The 21,055-nt window shown below is 41.9% G+C and overlaps 3 protein-coding genes across 6 annotated transcripts in view; 2 read left to right on the top strand and 1 right to left on the bottom strand.

The window, feature by feature from the left end:
- Positions 1-21,055, top strand: part of LOC125715000 (kelch-like protein 10) — a 116,209-nt gene that overhangs the window by 13,286 nt on the left and 81,868 nt on the right. The gene's annotated exons all lie outside the window — the stretch shown is intronic.
- LOC125714997 (kelch-like protein 10) lies at positions 1,843-7,238 on the top strand. Its single transcript, XM_048986183.1, has 6 exons — positions 1,843-2,023; positions 2,553-3,042; positions 3,422-4,033; positions 4,638-4,787; positions 5,403-5,730; positions 6,715-7,238. Exons 1-6 carry the CDS (start codon positions 1,863-1,865, stop codon positions 6,768-6,770), a joined length of 1,797 nt encoding a protein of 598 aa, XP_048842140.1. The 5' UTR covers positions 1,843-1,862; the 3' UTR covers positions 6,771-7,238.
- Positions 11,455-20,464, bottom strand: LOC125715010 (odorant receptor 131-2-like). The gene is made up of 3 exons (XM_048986199.1): positions 20,277-20,464; positions 13,280-13,877; positions 11,455-11,514 (listed from the first exon to the last, which is right to left on the bottom strand). Exons 1-3 carry the CDS (start codon positions 20,424-20,426, stop codon positions 11,486-11,488), a joined length of 777 nt encoding a protein of 258 aa, XP_048842156.1. The 5' UTR covers positions 20,427-20,464; the 3' UTR covers positions 11,455-11,485.

Below are 21,055 nucleotides of genomic sequence, written 5' to 3'. Positions count from 1 at the left end.
ATCACACAATTTCTTTTGACTGCTTATGATTTTTTGCACACTACTGTACACACACACACACACATATATGTACATATTCATATGGTTGATTGCCCACAAAACTCAACTGTGATTAATCAGCCTGTTCTCCAGACCAAAGAACAGTGAAAACCATTCTAACTTAACCTACAAGAAGCAATTCCAGAACACAAAGAAGAAGATGTGCTAGATGTCTTTATGGGGACTCTGCATTCATGTCTATGGGCAAAACCCTAATCCCAACTAAGAAAACGTTATCCCCTACCCAGCCCCAACCCACAGTCGTTGCTGTTGTAGTTCTCTCCTACCATTTATATTGTCACAATGAACTATATCCTAAGATGTACAAGTAAAAAGTTTGTATATAGTATAGCATGAAAAATAATAAGAAGAAAACTCAGCCAGAGTGGAATTGTTTTATATAAACACTCGTGCGCTCTTGCGTTGTGTACACCCAAAATGGCGATTCCACAATAAACTGCGGCTATATCGAGTGTGATGTTAGCTGCAAAAGACGCAAGCAGATCCCAACTTCACTTTGCTACACGTGCATTGTAAAAGCAGGGCCACAAACAAAACAACACCTACGTCTCTGTACTCGATTCAAACGGAAAATGTCGCCAAATCCATTCACCATTTCACTATGTGCTAGCTAGTCATGGCGCGAGCATTAGCTGCGGACGCGAACAGCTTCAGCTTATCTTCCCACAATTCAGCTCGACTGTTTAAACTTCAGCCAAAGACAACATTCTGTGTTAAGTGAGAATTCTAACGATAAATAATAATTACTTACATCGTTTAATGGGCGCCCTCGGAATATCTGTCCTGCCACTACTCCCATCCACTTCTAGCTTAACTCGTCCATCTGTGTGGGTGCGCAAGAACGATGGGTGCCGTGAAGCTGCAGGAAAACAAACTTAAAAACCTGCACGAAAATATATTAAACGTGGAGGAGTTAGTCGGCAGAAGTGAGGAATTACAAAAAATAAAATAAAAAACGATTTCTCAAGAAAAGATCATAAAACAGGAAAATGGTCAATAGCTCATGGAGTGATATTGCACACTGTACCTTGATTAACATAACTGCTCTATAATACATAATCGATTATATTCAATAGCGTTCAGGATTTGGGTGAAGTGTACACAGCACAATAATCACTGGGATAATTCCACACTTGCTGCAATTTGTTTTCATGACCGTATTGGGGATATATGCGGTCCGATAAATACGTCCGCCTTGTGCTAAATGTTGACCAAAACAGACGGACCGCCCAGCCCAATTTTCAAGGACTATTCTTGTTCCAAATAATTGCCACAACGGGCCGACCAGATTTAGCCCATAAAATAATGTCCTGTGGACATTTGTTGCTCAATGACTTATGTCTAAAGTGGAAACTAGGGAATAAGATGCGAACTTAAACCTCGTTCCTGACAGACATGTAAAGGACCTTTTTTGTTTTTCATTTTTAGAAACGTAGCGGAGGAGAAAAAATATGAAAACATTTATTTATTTATTTATTTTATTTCGGGAATTCGTGATTTGACTATTCTTACATAATACAAAACTTAAATTCTAAGATAAGCACGGTATACATTTTCCAAAAGTGATGTTAAAAACATTTCACTTGTTCTTCTTGTACAGCTGATTGTGCGTAGAATATACCCCCCCCCCCCCCCCGCCCCCCAATCCATTTCGAGTCTCAAATATAGATTTAAAAATAAACATTACGGTATCTTAGGAAACTGTGACGCAAAGTGCGGTTTTTGCGTCTTAGAACGTATGTACACGTCATTTCGAGTGATATAAAAAGGAGAGAGAGACGAGATATCCACATTTTTGAATTATGATGGCACACGACATGGAGCGAGTACTGATGTCCCCGGCGTTCGAAGTGTTTAACAAGCTTCGGCTGGCAGGACAGCTTTGTGACGTGGTCCTCATCACCGACGGTGTTCAATTCAACGCCCATAGAGTAATTCTGTGTGGCTGTAGCTCCTACTTCCAGTAAGTAGCTGTGACCCATATATGAAGATGCGAAAACAGCAAGGAGTCAGTTTTTATCTCTCGTTAGCAATGACTTCTCCTTGGCAATAAGGCTCTAGGATGACAGAAAGTTTATATTAATATACATTATATTAAATTATATTAATGTAGGTCAGTGCTGATCATGAAATATTTCTGATAAGTGTAACACCTTAACTTTTACTATATAATAATAATAATAATAATAATAATGGTATAAATATATAAAAAGGGGACCATGTCAAACAGGCAAAACAAAGTATTCCGGGGGACTTGCCCACCAGCCCAAGTAAAATATATTAAAGGGGGAGCTACTGTTGGAAAAATAAGAATTAAAGCCCCAGGCCCCTAGTTCTTAGATGCCTATGAGATCATCTGTAGCAGGGGGTCCTTATCTCTGCTTAATTTCCATTTGGGGGTCCCTGGTTCAGAAGATTTAGAAAACCCCTTATTTAACTTTGCCTGCAAAACCGATATTTATTAGATGAGTCACTTCTGGATTGTGTTTCAGGGCTCTGTTCGCCAGTGACTGGAATGATTCAGGAAAGCGGGAGTACCAACTCCCAGGCATTTCCCCAGAAACACTGAGGCAGGTCATAGAGTATGCCTACACATACTCTGTGGTCATCACAGCTGAGAATGTGGAGAACCTCCTGGCAGCTGCTGATTATCTCAGTGTCTTGGGCATCGTGCAGCGCTGCTGTGATTTCCTGCATGAGCAGCTCTGCCTCAACAACTGCATTGGCCTTCTTAAAATCGCCGATGTCTACTGCGTAAACGAGCTGCACCAGTCTGCATTCAACTTAATCTTGAAAAACTTCAAGGAGGTTGCCATCAGCTCAAATGAGTTCCCAGAACTAAGTCTTGAACAACTTTCTGACATCATCGAGCAGGATGAGCTTAATGTCAGAGAAGAGGATGTGGTGTTTGAGGCCATCCTCCGGTGGATCGAGCACGAGCCTGCCACCCGAGAGGCCCACATTTCAGTCCTATTGGCCAAGGTGAGTATAGTTATACTATGTTCTCATTGACTTGTGTATATAACAATAGAATGCTCATTGAGTAAAGTCCTTATTACTGTAGCTACAGACTGAACCTCCATTTCCATGTCCCATAAGTGTACAACCAAGGCTTCCAGGTATTACACCTAGGAGGAGAGTGTAACAAATAATGGAAAACAAAACACTCAGATGTCTTACATTAAACAAGTGTTAGCTGACACATCTGAGACTTTCAAAGTAAATGGCTTCAGCTAAAGAAATAAAAATTTGCACTTACTGCTGTATCCTTAATGTTAGGAATTGCTCATCTCCAGAGATTCACAGAAAGCACTAAGGAACTCATGGGAATTCTCTCATTCTCTCATTGTTTCCTGTGTAGATTCGGATGGCTCGTATGGATCCGGAATACTTCATGAAAATCGTCAAAGCCAACGATCTAGTGAAGGCCAATGTGGCGTGCAGGCCAATCATCACTAATGTACTGAAGGTCATCTATGATCTTCATGATGAACGTCCACGATCTGATTTTGAGAACCCACTGATCCGCCCGCGCTTGCCCTCTGACATTTTGCTGGCTGTTGGTGGATGGAACATGCGCACGACAAACTGGATTGAAGCCTATGACACCCGGGCCGACCGCTGGGTGGATATAACACAGGGGCAGGAGACTCGCCAGTCCGGCCATGGCAGTGTGTGTTTAAATGGCTTCATGTATTGTTTTGGGGGTTATGATGGCCATAATTTCACCGATGCTGTGCTCAGATTTGACCCCGTCGCACGGACATGGCAGCACATGGCCCCTATGCACTGGCGCCGCTGTTGTGTCAGTGTGGCCGTAAGTAACGGCTTCATCTATGTGATGGGTGGCCGTTTAGACGTGTCGCCTCTGAATATTGTAGAGCGATATGACCCAAATGCCAATGAGTGGACCATCATCCAGCCCATGCATAAGGAGCGACAGGATGCCAGTGCCACCACCCTGAATGGAAAGGTAGGTTAATAGGAGGGCGTCTGACTGTGGTTACCCTCATTTTCCCCTTGAAATTGATTATGTTACATACTCAGTAGCTCGCTTTGTCTTCAAATGGTTGATTTCAATCCATAATTGTTTATTCAGTGAACGTCAGTGTTTAGATAAAACATAAATGACCTTGCATTGTCGCTCTGCATTAGTGGCACATTGGGCAGTGCTGTGGTGTCCAGCTCTATGTTTTTGCAATTTTGCCCACAGCCCAAGACTTGTGAGATACAATAACTGGTGTTAACGTAGGAGCTTTACCCAATTCCAGTCCTGGAGGGTCAGAATCCTAAACAATTTGCAGATTTCCCTATTCAAACAAACCTAGTGAACTTAATTAGCTGATTAAGCTGCGGTTCACAAGGGAAATGATCACAACTAACTGTAAATTCCCTACCAATGCCCATGTGCTTCCTGTGGTAGGCTCCAGGTTCACCACCACCCTGTACTGAATAGACTTTTATGGAAGGTGGATGGATTAAACATCCATTAGCTAAATGTACATTTACGCTTTCTAGATCTCCATCTCCAATCATGTACAGCATAACACACATCACTTGTGAACCATCTTTCCTAGATATACATTTGTGGGGGTAGCAATGGAGCTCAGACCACTTCCACTGCGGAGTGCTATGATCCACTCACGGGCGAATGGACCTTGATCGCTCCCATGCGCACTCGCCGACGTGGCCTTGGTGTAGCGGCATATCAGGGAAACATCTATGCGGTGAGTGATTCCTTTCTTGTACTCTGAAACAAAGGAGTCAAATCTCAAGATTTATCTGAGACTCATTTTTTGTCACTGCTGCTGTGTCACAGATTGTAATGCGCTTAAATCAAACAAAAGAATTCAGTGGATGAAATGACCTGCTGGGAAGGCCCATCTCAATACACATATGCTCCCTGCATATCTGGGTTATAAACGAATACGCTTAGTAAAGCTTAGATTTTTGATTACAGTTATATTCTGTAGTTCCAGACGTAATTGCTCTGTTTGTTTTTTTTTCAGTGTCTGACTACAAGTATTATTTTTAGTACTAATAAAAATAATAATAAAAGCAAAATATATGATCATAAGAAGTATTTTTTTGATGTTTGACAGTTTTCGCTGAATTGTACAGGTTTTCTGTTGCCCAAATTCCCTTTTTTTCACTGCAGTTATGTTGACATGTATGTTGAACACAAATTAGTTATAAGCTTGTGTCCTATATAGACAATGGGAGGTTCTGTGCAGCCTGCTATTATAGGGCGATAATTCCTTAAGAGTTCCTGACTTCGAGAAAGCTGATATTTACTTATCTGTTTGGTACCCGAGTGATCACTTACCATTGGTGTCTCGCAGGTGGGCGGTACCAACGGGGCTCATCCAGTGCGGACTATGGAGGTCTATGACCCTGCAATTAACCAGTGGCACGCTGGGCCTCCCATGAGACAACAAAGAAGCTATTTCGGCATCGCAGTGGTGGACGGCTTGCTGTTTGCGATGGGAGGCTCCGATGGCTTCAAAGTAACTGCAAAAGTGGAATGTTTCAATGCAGTGAAAGGCAGCTGGTGCCGTGCGCAGGAAATGATTGCACCTAAGAGGAGCTTCAGCTGCTGCACAGTGCCTGCGCACCCCCGCTTCGTACAGTACGCTGCACCTCGCCCACCTGCCCCCATCTGTCTGCCTGGTGGGTAACCAGCTTATCATGTCTAACGTTAATGCTTCGTACATTAGACCTATATAACATGTGCCCTTGAGAGGTAAAGTGGGCTATCCCACAAAAACAAAGTTTTGAGAAAATGAGCTCCAAAGTTGAATAAAAAAAAAAAAAATCAGTGTGTCTATACCCTACAATTGATATGTATCATAGGTAGCACAGATCTCAGTATATTTAAAAGATAGATAGACCCTCAATAATTAATATTGGACAGTCATTTTTGACTGACATGTGGGATAGCCCACTTTACCTCTCAAGGGCACATATGATACCTACCGTTAATGTAATAACTGCCAATAATGTGTTAATTTTCCCCCTTAATGTAATAAAGGCTGATACAATAATATCTTGCCAATACCATACTAACATATTTGAATCAAAAACACACCACATTACTACATTATATACTTTATTACACAAAAAACGGGAAAATTGTTATGTTATTAGCAGTTATATTAACAGTAGTTTAGCTGCTACAGACAGCAGCTATTAGCTGCTATTAACAGCAGTGATTAGCTGCTACAAACCGTAACAATCGTGACATCACACAATTTCTTTTGACTGCTTATGATTTTTTGCACACTGCTGTACACACACAAACACATATATATGTACATATGTATATGGTTGATTGTCCACAAAAATCAACTGTGATTAATCAGCCTGATCTCCAGACCAAAGAACTGTGAAAACCATTCTAACTTAACCTACAAGAAGCAATTCCTGAACACAAAGAAGAAGATGTGCTACGGCCCTGCTACACACACACACACACACACACACATATAAGGTATCTGTATCTTTGTGGGGACTCCATACTGAGTTCCAACCCACAACACAATTAATCAGTGAGGAAATTCATAGTATTATCTCTTGTTATGTTATTTTTTTAAATTATTTATAATGTATTTAAAAGCCTATGGCAAACAGTAAGTTAATGAATTGAAATTACAGGTAACCACGTGCTCAACAAGTGGCTGGCAGGGAACAAGGGAAACGCTACAGACTGACAACAGGGGAGGACAAGAAAGACTGACAACACGTGGGACGAGATGACCAATGACACCTACTGGCCAAACAGGGAAGGGACACAGAATGGGACAGTTAAATAACACTGGGATTCCCTGAAGGGTTTGGCATTCCCTGAAGGGTTTGGCATTCCCTGAAGCCAAGCTGTTAATTATTGTACTCCACGCCACCTATGGTGATTGAATTGCAATGCAATGATTATGTTGTTCTATAATCTTATTGAATAAGTGTTATAAGTTGTTAGAAGTTATTTTTGTATTCTTTTATACTTCATTTTTAACAGTGTGATTTTTGACCTGACAGCTTTGTTTGGCAGTAAAAAACTTTAAGGGGGCAGTTTAATGGCTCTATACACAGCAATATGTATAATGGCCAAAGTGTTCTTATTGAACATGCTTAATTTATTTTTGTATACAACGTTTCAATAAATGTCTTATTTGGAGAACAAAGGCTGGAAAAAATGTTATTTGTTGTCTGAAAACCAAAATAATTTTGAGAGCTTTGTACAATTTGTTAGCAGAATTACCTTATAGACCTAATACACTTTTGAATGCAATATAATTCTCCATGGCAGTAACCCAGCTGACTGGTGGAGCAAGTTCATTTTGTCTCTGCAAGACCTCAAAGTGAATTTGAAGATCATTGTCTCCACAAAGACTATGAAGATTTTCAGGAGATACATGGAATCCACAGTTTCTTCCATTAAACCTAGAGTGCAATCCAACAAAATGTTTCAATAACAAAATTTACATTTCAAAAAGTGGCTTCTGGTTTGTCAGATGGGCAGTGTGCATTCCATACCTACTTGTAGTCATCTGGTTCTTTTTGCAGGACACCCAGAAAGCTGAATACTGTAGCAGCAAACATTTCTGTTGGTAACAGCCATTAAAGAGATTCCTCCGTCCAAAATTGCCCCCTAGTGGTGGAATATTGCAACGCAAATAATGGAGATTTCACTTCACTGTATTTTACAGCTAACGAAAATGTAATGTGTGTGTGTATACATTTTTTGTTTCATACATTTAAATGTACATTTTTTATATAACAAACAACATTACTTTATAGTTGTTTAAAAGGCAGAAACTTCAATGTACACGAAGTCACCAATAAATTACATCTATTTATCCAACATGTTATATAATATACATACTGTGTTTGAAAACTTTTCAGTTTTACGATTTCAGGACAGATCAGCCACTCTATTAGGAACATTACGCTTTTTGGTTGCGGGTGTTAGCTTTGCTGCTGCTATTACAGTTTTTACCCATTGCTTGAACACTATAGACACATGCTTAAACCAAAGTAACGTAACTTGAAGTTGTTGTTACTATACCTTAAACAAAGTGCAACCATACCTTAAATAAAAGTTCTGGTTAGCACTTTAGTTGCAATTCTGCAACACACTCACTCCTTTCTACAACACACTTACTCCTGCACACTACACACTATGTCATACATAAGACACTTCATTCAAAAATGAAATCTCAGGGTACCAGTGGGAAAACACATCTATTCAAAATACAAAACACATTGGGCAATTGAAAATACTTAGACACACACCTGAAAATGCTTACTTACAAAATGGAACACCAATCGGCCAGCTACAAATACACCTCACTTAAGCCATTTTGAGAAGTTTGCAAGCATGGAAGCAGGGAGAGCTAGAGGCAGAGGTAGAGGAAGAGGAAGACAGGCAGAGAGAGAGAGGAGGAAGTGGTCGAAGAGGCTATGCAAGGACCATTATTTCTGATGACATAAGAGCAACTTTGGTGGACCATGTAATAAACCATGGCCTGACTATGAGGGAAGCTGGGCAGAGAGTCCACCCTAATCTAAGCCGTTTCACAGTTTCATCCATAATAAGGACATTCCGACTGGAAAACAGGTATGTCTTCAACTCTCTACTCTACTCAGACTGTATCTAGAGTATTTTCAATACTGTACCATATCACATTGCCGTATCACATGTACTGTATTTCAGGGTGACTAATGCTCCTTTTTGAAGAAAAGTAGTAGTTTTGTGAAACATACGATGATAACGTGTTGAGATGTTTCAGTACTGTGTATGGTATACACAGTAAAGTACAGTATATACAGTACTGTAAAAAAGAAGCAAACCAATAACAATTTGTGGTTGCATTTTTCTACAGAATGGCTAGAAGACCTACTGGGGGTGGACGGCAGCGCCTGTTCACACAACAGCAGGAACTTGCCATTGTGAACCTAGTGAGAGCAAACAATGCAATCCGTCTCCACCAGCTACAGCAACAAATACTTGAAGATAGGCAGGTATTCAACAACATAAATCGAGTAAGCATTACCACTATCAGACGCATCCTGGTAAAGCACAACATGACCATGAAGCAACTGTACAGGGTCCCAATTGAGAGGAACAGTGTCAGGGTCAAAGGACTTCGACATGAATATGTACAGGTAAGTGTAACAGTCCTTTACATTTACAATACAGAATGGGTGCAGTCCAGTAACAGCTGAATATGTACCATTTGATCAGTACCACATAGACATATTCGGAAAGCTACACAGGTACCTGTGTGGTGGGGTGGGGCGGTTCTGTATGTGTAGTAGTGTAGTTGTGTGTTTTGAGTAATGCCATCTACAATATGTATTTTTTGTTGCAGAGAATCTTGGACGTGAATGGAGCTGCTCAGCCTCATGAATTTATTTACGTTGACGAGGCTGGATTCAACCTTAGCAAAAGTAGACGACGTAGCTACTGCACCATCATTCCAAACTGGGTCCATATAATGCGCAACACATAATCACATTTCTAGATGCACTTCATGATGCAGTTGTACAGGACAGACCAGAGCCGCCCAGGTTTGTTGTTGTCTGGGATAATGTCAGTTTCCATCGGGCTGCTATCATCCGGAACTGGTTCACCAACCATGATCAATTTGAAGTTGTGTATTTGCCCCCTTACTCGCCATTTCTCAACCCTATAGAAGAGTTTTTTTCCGCTTGGAGATGGCGCGTATATGACCGCCAACCACATGCCCGCACGCCTCTTCTGCAGGCAATGGAACAGGCCTGCGGAGACATTGAGGTAAGGTCAATCCATGGATGGATTCGGCACACAAGGGGATATTTTCCCCGATGCTTAGCAAGAGCAGACATTGCTTGTGATGTTGATGAGATTCTGTGGCCAGACCCCAACAGACGGCAGGATCCATAAGTCCACTTATGCACAATTGTGTTTTTCTGTGTTTACAGTAGTGTATTATTTGTTTTATTGTTGCTTTAACTGAATTTACTGTAAAGTACACGACTGTAATGTACAGTATTTAGTATTTCATTTTTTGGGGGTTGTGAAAACGTGCCTTCTGTGGAACTGAATAAAAACAGTGCAAACAAAAGCCTGCCGTGTTTTATATAAAGTAGACTAGTGTGTTGCTGCTGATTTGTAAGTGTATTCATATGATGCAAGTGGGTTTCATTTTGTCATTAGAGCGACATTTTGACAAAGGATTGTTAGGTTTTGATAGCAGAGTTTCAATTTGACATAGATGTGAATGGTTTATTTCCCAGTGTCGTGTCTTATTTTCTTGTGTGTGGAGTTTTGACATGATGAGCCAAGTTTTGCAAAACGTGTTCAAGCAACGGGCAAAAACTGTAATAATAGAAAAAGGTTTTTGAATTTTACATCATGATAAATGAGAACTATGTGTGATTACTAATTACTGTTGACTAATTTCCTGTCTGGACTTTTCCCCCCTCATTGTTAAAAGTCGTTATATGTCAGGGTGCCAGTCAGTGGCACAGACACGTTGGCCAGCTGGTCTATTCATTCAGAACCAGTCCATCAATTAGAGAATTCAGCACCACGGACAGAGATCTGTGCTACTATGACGCCAGGTCCTTTCATTGGCTCTATATATTTTTCTAGAAATAACTAAATGGCTCTTTTGTAGAAATATCTATCCAGAGACTTGGTTCCTGTACGAAGAGAATATTTTATTTTTATTCAGGCTATAAAATTACAGAAAATCAGCTATGCATGTGATCTCCCCTTTACTCCTTAAGCAGGGCACACGCACATCAACAAGTACCAATGCAGCAAATGCAGATGAACAATTTCTCACAGCTTCAGAAGAAGTCAGATTACTATGTAATTCAGAGATTGTCCAAGACTTCTGCTAGAACATTTTCTACATTTGAGCCTAATTTCAAAATAAATGGCACCTGGGTGTATTAAAAAAAGGTATCCTGGACAAACCTTTATACACGGACATTAATAACAAGGGATCCTTACTTGTCAGGTGTGACTTGGGAATATAAGCACACCAATGATGTCACTGAAATTTAAAAAACGAAAATTAACTCTGTGGAGATGTGCGTATGTCAGCAGCCCGAAAACAGCACCATCTAATGATTGAACATCTGTATTTTGATCTCCTGCAGTGTTCAATCAACACCACAAGGGGGTGCTGAAATAACATATGAATCAATTGTGATATGGTACAGTACAGTGGGTAACACAAAGCCCTGATGTAAATTTTTATAATCACTTTAAGGCTGCAGAAACAAATGATGAAAATTAGCGCTAATAAGTAGCTCCTGAGTTAGGTATAAAAGTCCTGGACTGGCCCTGCTGTCCATAATTATTAAACCGAGAGCTGATAGGTGAGATTCCAGTAGTTTTGAAAACGGAGTTGTTGTTGTTGTTGTTCGAAAAGCTTTAGCAGGAGCTCATCTCACTGGTGTTTCCTGAGAAACAGAGGCAAAGGGGCTAAGGTCATGTCTGAGGGAATGGCTTCATCAGCAACTGTGGACTAAAGGGCATATATCTTGCTTTTAGATGTTAGGTGACACAGCCAGCAGCCTGCAGCAATGGAAATGTCCATTAAAGTCATGAACAAGCAGTATTTCCCAAAAATAAACAACATGGTGAGAAGAGCCCAGTGGTCTACTGTATATGGGGGGTTTTCCTGGTGTAGTCACATGATCACACATCCTTCACCCTTTTATCAAAGCAAGGATTCAGTCTCAAGTCATGTTAATATTGTGGTAGTTAAATGTTGTAATCAATATAAATAATAGTTAGGGTTGTGGTACTACAGGAAGACAACATTTTATGAGATTTCAGGCTTAGGCACTAACTCCAGTCTCTAGCTTTTGGAACAACAAAATTTCCCTGCTAAGCTGTTGAGTGCGTGATGATTACAGAGGCTGAACGTGCTCCCTGCTCTGGGGAAGGACCTCCATCATGTGGGAGCCTGAGCTGGTCCTGCCTCCACACCTCTCCCCTGTGCTGCCATTAACACTCATCAATTATTAATGTCAGTCCTGTGATAGACGGCTTGTTTGTTCTGCTGCTGAGCAAACAGGGCTTCCCTGTGGAGATGAGCTGCCTTGTGACAGTGCGGGACCCCACAGATCTCAGCCTGGGCCTAGTCAGTGCTGAGGCCTTCTGAACAACAGGCCTGATTGCAGCCTTAGTCTGGCCTAATGGAAAAACCACATACACTCCAGTACTTGCACTTGCAATACTAACTGTGAATGCAGTCACTAACACCTGTTAACATGCCTCGACTTGTATCTGTGCCTCTCTTATTTTACAAAAATGCCTGTGTGTGACTCAACTGCAGGGAGCACAGCAGCTAATATATGGATCAGTACCTCAGAGCTTGCAGGTTATACTTCTGGGAAGCGCTGGTGAATTGCAGTGGAATTTACCATGTGCTATCTGGCCTAAGGAGCTTATACTACAGTGGGATATTCCGCTTGCATAATACCTGCAGATATGAGTTATACAGGTAACAGTACAGATTCACTGAACTGTAGACAAACTGCAGGTTATATTAGCTGATGTGCTTTGGTCATTCAAATCATCATCTATCTGAGTCACCCTGGATCTGCTGGGAGTGTAAGCGGCAGTATTACTGTCACGTCATGGGTTTGTGTTTACAGGTTTGTTTAATTTATGTACTGAAACTTCCCTGGGACCCCGACTGGATAAATGGTTAAAAGATCGATTGGCTGATAGAATCTTAGCTGATTATACTATGATTAGATTTTTCAGCAAGTACAAACATGCACACGGAATTTTACTTGGTACAAAAGGTGTGGATATAAGGACACACTGGCATGGCTCTATATACATGAACTGACTAGAGGGTAAAATATGTAAGACAGTACTGAGTAACAAGCATAATGTGAAGGTGCCATAGAGCGAAACTAATGCCTCAGTGCCAAGTCTTTGGAACTAAATGAGGAGCATCTGGTTGAATCTTCTTATCCAGGCCACAAACAGCATAGTGTTTCAATGCCTGGAAGAAGTTCTGGTCCCTCAAACCATAGATCAATGGGCTCAGGCATCGTGGAGCTATCATGAAGACAACAAAATTGACAATGCGGATTTTGGCGTAGATCACCACGCTGATCTGTAACACAGCCATCTCCACGAAAGGCGTAAGTAGCTGTATGAGGCAAAGGAGAAGCTGGATGGCATGGAGAGCCACTGTCCTCGTACCTTTGGCGCTTGACTTGCTGTTGTCACCAGAGGCAGACCGGGCAGCTGCAGCCACCTTGACGTATGTGAAGGCGATGACCATGGACATGAGCAAGAAATAGAATTTGAACACAGCAATTTGGAGGTACTTCTGCCACTCAATCACAATCAGTGCATCCATGGAGCACAAGACTCTCATGCTGAGCTGCTTAACTGAGACTGAGGCTGTGCAAGAAAAGATGATGACGAGGGCAGGTACACAGCCCAGCCCCCAAATGAGGAGCAGGCCCACCACTCTAATCCTCGGCGTGGAGATGGCAGCGTGCCTTAGGGGCTTACACACAGCCACATAGCGCTCCAGGCACATGGCCACCAAGGTCAGAGGCGTGCAGAAATCCAACCAGGTCATCATCAGGTTGAGCACTATACAGACCTCAAAGGGGATCACCACACCATAGTGCATAAACAGCACAGCCAGGTTTGTCGTCACCATCACCGAGGAATCCACAAAGAGCATGTGGGCAAAAAGGATATAGCGGGTATCAGTGCGAAAGGCCTCCTTCATGAAGAAGGTGAAGATCATGAGGCCGTTGATGTATAAGAAGATGCCCACCAGCACCTGAATGATTATCACATCGAGCATGAAACGCTTTGGAGGGACAGTATCTGATGATTTGCTGCCATTGGTTATTCCTGTCATATTGTCTGCCATTTTGAGTTTCCTGGGAACAAAGAGAAGGGGAAAATGAGCAGATGGTTTTCCTTTATTATTTTTGGTAAACACTGTTATCACTAGGCTGTAAGATTTAAAACGGCCCCTGAAATCTATTGAACAGCCTGAGTAACATGATCATTTTCCTGCTTATTTTATGAATATGTCATATACATAGGTACTGAAATGATTCCCAAAAGCCTTGGAAAATCATTGTCCACTGTATTGACATCCACGACATATCCTGAGGAACAGGAGAGCATTCTGGAAACGGGCAGAGTGTGCCTTTACGCTCCATGTGCTGCCTGAAGTAACCCTCAGTACCTCTCTTATGAGCTGAGTCCCTACGAGACTCTGCCTTTCTATATAGCTGCTACATTGAACTATGATTCACACAACATCCCAAACCTGCACGTTTGTTGAGTCGTGATTCCAAGAATTTCAGTACTATTCCCTGCTTTTCCCTGTCAGAATATCAGGGTCATTTTTTTGGATACGTCTGCTTTCTGCATTGTGCAATATAAGTATCAAAACATTCCATGTAACAAATTTCACAGATTTTTTTACGTTTATGTTTGAGGTCATAAGTATGTCAAGGCCTCCTACAACTGAAAAGTGATATCATCCGAAAATCAATCTGGCTGTTATAAAAGTGTTAATCTATTATGAATAAAGTATACAAAGTTATCAGACAGTCTGATTGGCTAATATTAGCTACATGAGAAGAGAACATTGTAAGACCATAAAAGTATTAGTCAGTGTTTTGATTTTAGGTACTCAGTCAGATCAAAATTCCCTCTCCTGAATCACGAACGTTACATTACCTTTTATGCGCTTTGAAGTGTCCTCAGTAAACAATACTGGTAAGAAACAGTTATTCTGGCCAAACCTTTATACACAGACACCAATGACAAGGGATCCTTACTTCTCAGGTGTAATCCTGGGAATAGAAGCACACCAATGATGTCACTGAAAATCAAAAACAAGAAATGGACTCTCTGGAGATGAGTGTATATCAGCAGCTTGAAAACATCGCCATCTAGTGATTAAACATCTGCATTTTGTTCTCCAGCATTTTGATCAACCAACACCATAGGGTACAGTTCTCCAATAGGCCTTTGGCCCCAGATTTCATCATCATGCTTTGTAACTCACACTTGTTGGGATTATTGTGTACTGTCAGTCATGGGCAGCAGGAATTGCTAAACAATGCAGTGGTGAAGTGTCATGGTTTGGTGAATACTGGTGATTTGCAGAGAAAAGATTTAATAGTCAGTGAGCGAAAGGTGTTTAAATCTGGTGAAGATTATGGGAGCTATAGGTGTCTAACAGACAACAGAACTACACAGGTAACCCTAAAGGAAACACATGAGTTGACTGAAAATAAGAACTTTCATAAAGGTGTAGCTCATGAGTTATGTATAGAAGTCCTGGACCGGCTCTGCTGCCCAGGATTTACATGGCTATAGATCCATCTATTTTCTGTCCGCTTGTCCTGTCTGGGGTCACAGGGGGTCAGGAGCCTTGTGGCCCATAGGAGGGAACGACCCAAGATGGTGTACCAACCCATCAGAGGACACATTCACAGAACAGTCACACTTATGGGTAGTTTGGTAACCCCAACTCACCTTAACATATATTTAGGCTGTGAAGGACAAGTCAAAAGCAAATGACATGGTTGAGAGGTAGGTTCTGGGTCGTATATGGTGGGAAATACATTTTCCTGGTATCATTTAGGCCCAGTCAGCCACTTTTAGGGCAAAGCAAATGCCAATAGTTACAAGGTCATTCTGAATGATCATCTGTGTCACAGTGAAGTGTTGAATATTCCAGGTGGCGAAGTCCCCAGCCACAGGGCACAACTGTGACTTAATGTGTCCATAAGCACAATACAAGCCCCCTGCCATGACTATCAGAGTCACTTTATTGCAATCAGATAAATAAAGGACACAGCAAAACTACCTCAGACAATGTTTTTTCATCGTTTTTCCCATAACACCAGATGATGGAAGAATGATGTCACATCCCTCCAACAGAGTTTCATACGCCTCTACTGATTGCTTTTGATAGTTCAGATGGGCTTTTTACTTTGGCATTACATGTATTTATCTCCCATAACCACTCAAATATATACAGTCATGGCCGAAATTATTGGCACCCCTGGAATTTTTCCAGAAAATTCACCATTTCTCCAAGAAAATTGTTACAATTAGAAATATTTCGGTATACACATGTTTATTTCATTTATGTGTATTGGAACAACATCAAAAAAACAGAGAAAAAAGCCAAATTTGACATCATTTCACACAGAATTCCAAAAATAGGCCAGACAAAATTATTGGCACTTAAATTGGGCAAAATCGATGGCATGTCATTTTATTTCAAGCATATGATGCTCATTTGAACGGACCTGTGGCAAGAAACAGGTGCTGGCAATATAGCAAACACTCCTGACACCAGTTAAAATGGAGAAAAGTTGACTCAACCTTTCTGTTGTGTGTCTGTGTGCCACACTAAGCATGGAGAACAGAGAGAAGAGCAGAGAATTGTCTGAGGACTTGAGAACAAAAATTGTGGAAAAATATCAACAATCTCAAGGCTACAAGTCGATCTCCAGAGATCTTCATGTTCCTCTGTCCACTGTGCACAACATAGTCAAGAAGTTCACAAGACATGGCACTGTAGCTAATCTCCCTGGACGTGGACGGAAGAGAAAGATTGATAAAAGACTGCAATGAAGGATAGTCCGAATGGTGGATAAACAGCCACAATCAACTTCTAAACAAATTCAAGCTGTTCTGCAGACTCAGGGTGAAACAGTGTCAGGTCGATCTATCCATCGACATCTGAACAAAAAGAAACACGATGGCAGGAGACCCAGAAGGACACAGAAACATAAAAAAGCCAGACTGGAGTTTTCCAAAATGTACTTGAGGAAGCCAAAATCCTTCTGGGAGAACGTCTTGTGGACAGATGAGACCAAAGTAGAGCTGTTTGGTAAAGCTCATCATTCTACTGTTTACAGAAAACGAAATGAGGCCTTTTGAAGAAAAGAACACGATGTACTGGAGAGTTCTGAAGTGGCCAGCAATGAGTCCGGATCTAAATCTGATTGAACACTTATGGAGAGATCTCAGAATTGCTGTTGGGAGAAGGCAGCCTTCATATCTGAGAGACCTTGAGCAGTTTGCAAAAGAAGAGTGGTCAAAAATTCCAGGTGAGGGGTGTAACAAGCTTGTTGATGGCTATAGGAAGCGATTGATTTCAGTTATTTTTTTACAAAGGACGCGCAACCAAATATTAAGCTGAGGCTGCCAATAATTTTGTCCGGACCAGTTTTTGAGATTTGTCTGAAATGATATCAAATTTGGCTTATTTTCTATGTTTTTTTGTTGTTGTTCCAATGCATATAAAGGAAATAAACATGTGTATACCAAAACATTTATAATTTTAACAATTATCTGGGAGAAATGGTGCATTTTCTGGAAAAATTCCAGGAGTGCCGATAATTTGTTGTAGTCAATATAAATAATATTTAGGGTTGTGGTACTACAGGAAGACAACATTTTATGAGATTTCAGGCTTAGGCACTAACTCCAGTCTCTAGTTAGTGGAACAGCAGAATTTCCCTGCTGAGCTGTCGAGTGCGTGATGATTACAGAGGCTGAACGTGCTCCCTGCTCTGGGGAAGGACCTCCATCATGTGGGAACCTGAGCTGGTCCTGCCTCCACACCTCTCCCCTGTGCTGCCATTAACACTCATCAATTATTAATGTCAGTCCTGTGATGGACGGCTTGTTTGTTCTGCTGCTGAGCAAACAGGGCTTCCCTGTGGAGATGAGCTGCCTTGTGACAGTGCTGGACCCCACAGCTCTCTGCCTGGGCCTAGTCAGTGCTGAGGCCTTCTGAACAACAGGCCTGATTGCAGCCTTAATGTGACCTAATGAAAACACCACATACACTCTGCTGCCTGCACATGCAGTGCTGAAGAAGTAATAACTGTGAATACAGTGGGCAACACCTGTTAACGTGCTTCGAGTTGTATCTTTGCCTTTCTAATTTCATGAAAATTCCTGTGTGTGACTCAGCTGCAGGGAGCACAGCAGCTAATAGATGTATCAGTACCTCAGAGCTTGCAGGTTATATTTGCGGGAAGCGCTGGTGAATTGCAGCTGACAAATGAAGACTTTTTTCGGTCTTTTGCATGACTCTAAAAGTTAGAGTATGGAAATCGCCATGTGCTGCATGGCCTTAAGGAGCTTATACAACATTAAGATGTTCCTTATGTACGATACCTGCAGATATGAGTTATTCAGGGAACAGTTCAGGTTCACTGAACTGTAAACAAAGTGTAGGTGTTAAGGAATGGGGTGCTTCTGCTATGAACTCAGGGGCATGGTACAGACAGGAAAGGAAGGTGGCGACAATCCGCTTACGGCTCCGCAGCATGGGTTTATTCACAGAAAGTGAGAACACTATAGGAACACTACAAACATGGCCTTGAGGAGCTTATACAACATTAAGATGGTCCATATGTACGATACCTTCAGATTTGAGTTATACAGGTAACAGTACAGATTCACTGAACTCTTTCCAAACTGCAGGTTATATTAGCTGATATGCTTTGGTCATTCAGATCATCAGCTGTCATCCTGGATCTGCTGGGAAGGTCAAAGGCAGCATTACTGTCAGGTCACAGGTCATCTCTACAGCTCTGGTAAGTTTATGGACTGAAAGTTCCTTGTGACCCTGATCTGGAAAAGCAGTAGAAGGATGGGTGGGCTGGGAAAACCTTAGCTTATTCTTTTAAAATGAATATTAGATGAAGCATGAAGATGAGTGTGACTTCAAAATTAAACCACATGCAGAGACCAACGAAAAAGCGCAATTTAGTTATTAGCATTTAACACATCATAATGACATTCAAATGAGGAATATGCAGTTAAACTTTGCATAATAATAATAATAATAATAATAATAATAATAATAGGGGCGGCATGGTGGTGCAGTGGTTAGCACTATTGCTTCGCACCTCTGGAACTCAGGTTCGAGTGGCCGCCTGGGTCACATGTGTGTGGAGTTTGCATGTTCTCCCCATGTCGTCGTGGGGTTTCCTCCGGGTACTCCGGTTTCCCCCCACAGTCCAAAAACATGCTGAGGCTAATTGGAGTTGCTAAATTCTGTGCATGTGTGAGTGAATGGTGTGTGAGTGTGCCCAGTGATGGGCTGGCCCCCCATCCTGGGTTGTTCCCTGCCTCGTGCCCATTGCTTCCGGGATAGGCTCCGGACCAACCACGACCCAGTAGGAAAAGCGGTTTGGAAAATGGATGGATGGATGGATGGACAATAATAATAGCAATAGCCAATATATCCAGTCTTATCCAGTCTTATCCAGTGTCTCTCATTGCTTCCTTCACATTAATGCCTCAGATCCACCTTCCTGGAATGAGAAGCAGCTGGTTGAACCTTCTTATCCAGGCCACAAACAGCATAGTGTTTCAATGCCTGGAAGAAATTCTGGTCCCTCAAACCATAGATCAATGAACTCAGGCAACGCGGCGCTATCACAAACATTATGAAATTCACAAAACGGATATAGATGTAGATCACCACGCTGATCTTTAGCAGAGCCATGTCCACAAAAGGCGTAAGTAGCTGTATGAGGCAAAGGAGAAGCTGGATGGCATGGAGAGCCACTGTCCTCGTACCTTTGGCGCTTGACTTGCTGTTTTTACCAGAGGCAGACCGGGCAGCCGCAGCCACCTTGACGTACGTGAAGGCGATGACCATGGACATGAGCAAGAAATAGAATTTGAACACAGCAATTTGGAGGTACTTCTGCCACTCAATCACAATCAGTGCATCCAAGGAGCACAAGACTCTCATGGTGAGCTGCTTCACTGAGACCAAGGCTGCGAAGGAAAGGAGGATGACGAGGGCAGGTACACAGCCCAGCCCCCAAATGAGGAGCAGGCCCACCACTCTAATCCTCGGCGTGGAGATGGCAGCGTGCCTTAGGGGCTTACACACAGCCACATAGCGCTCCAGGCACATGGCCACCAAGGTCAGAGGCGTGGAAAATTCCAGCCACATCATGACCAAGTTGAGCACTATGCAGGACTCATAGGGGATCGTCACTCTGTAGTAGGTCAGCAGCGCAATCAAGCTGGTCACCACCAGCAGTGAGGAATCCACAAAGAGCATGTGGGCAAAAAGGATATAGCGGGTATCGGTGCGAAAGGCCTCCTTCATGAAGAAGGTGAAGATCATGAGGCCGTTGATGTATAAGAAGATGCCCACCAGCACCTCTGTGATGAGAGGCCCGAATGAGAGAATTTCTGACCATTTGCTGCCATCCACTATTCCTGTCGAATTGTCCCCCATTTTCAGGGTCCTGGGAGCAAAGAGAAGGAGAAAATGTGCAAATTGAGTTTTTTTCTTTTCAGCGAACAGCATGTCACCACTGGACTGTCAGGTTGTACAGACCTGCTGAAATGTACTGAACACGCTAAATAATGGGGCCCTTTTCCTGCTTGTTTTACAAATGCACCATAAAAATATAGTCAGTGTGTACGTATTGAAATTAAAACTATAAGCCTTGGAAAGTCAATGATCACTATATTAACATCAGTCAGACATCCTGAGGAACAGGAGAGCATTCTGGAAACGGGCAGAGTGTGCCTTTATGCTCCATGTGCTGCCTGAAGTAACCCTCAGTACCTCTCTTATGAGCTGAGTCCCTACGAGTCTCTGCCTTTCTATATAGCTGCTACATTGAACTATGATTCACACAACATCCCAAACCTGCACGTTTGCTGAGTCCTGATTCTGAGAATTTCAGCACTATCCCCTGCTTTTCCTTGTCAGAATATCAGAGTCATTTTTTTGTATGTACCTGCATTTTACATTATGTATTTTAACAGGAAGTCCAAGAGTCAGTCTCAAAACATTTCAAGTGACTAATTTGATTTATTTCTCATATTATTTTGAAGGTCATAAGCATGTCAAGTCATCCTACAAATGAAAGGGTGATTCTATCCTAATTACTACCTGATTGTTATATAATCTAATAACTTCCTGAGTAT

The sequence above is a fragment of the Brienomyrus brachyistius genome, chromosome 19 (genome assembly GCF_023856365.1).
Source record: "Brienomyrus brachyistius isolate T26 chromosome 19, BBRACH_0.4, whole genome shotgun sequence".
Classification (NCBI taxonomy): Eukaryota; Metazoa; Chordata; class Actinopteri; order Osteoglossiformes; family Mormyridae; genus Brienomyrus; species Brienomyrus brachyistius.
This window is presented reverse-complemented; position numbering and strand designations above follow the sequence as displayed.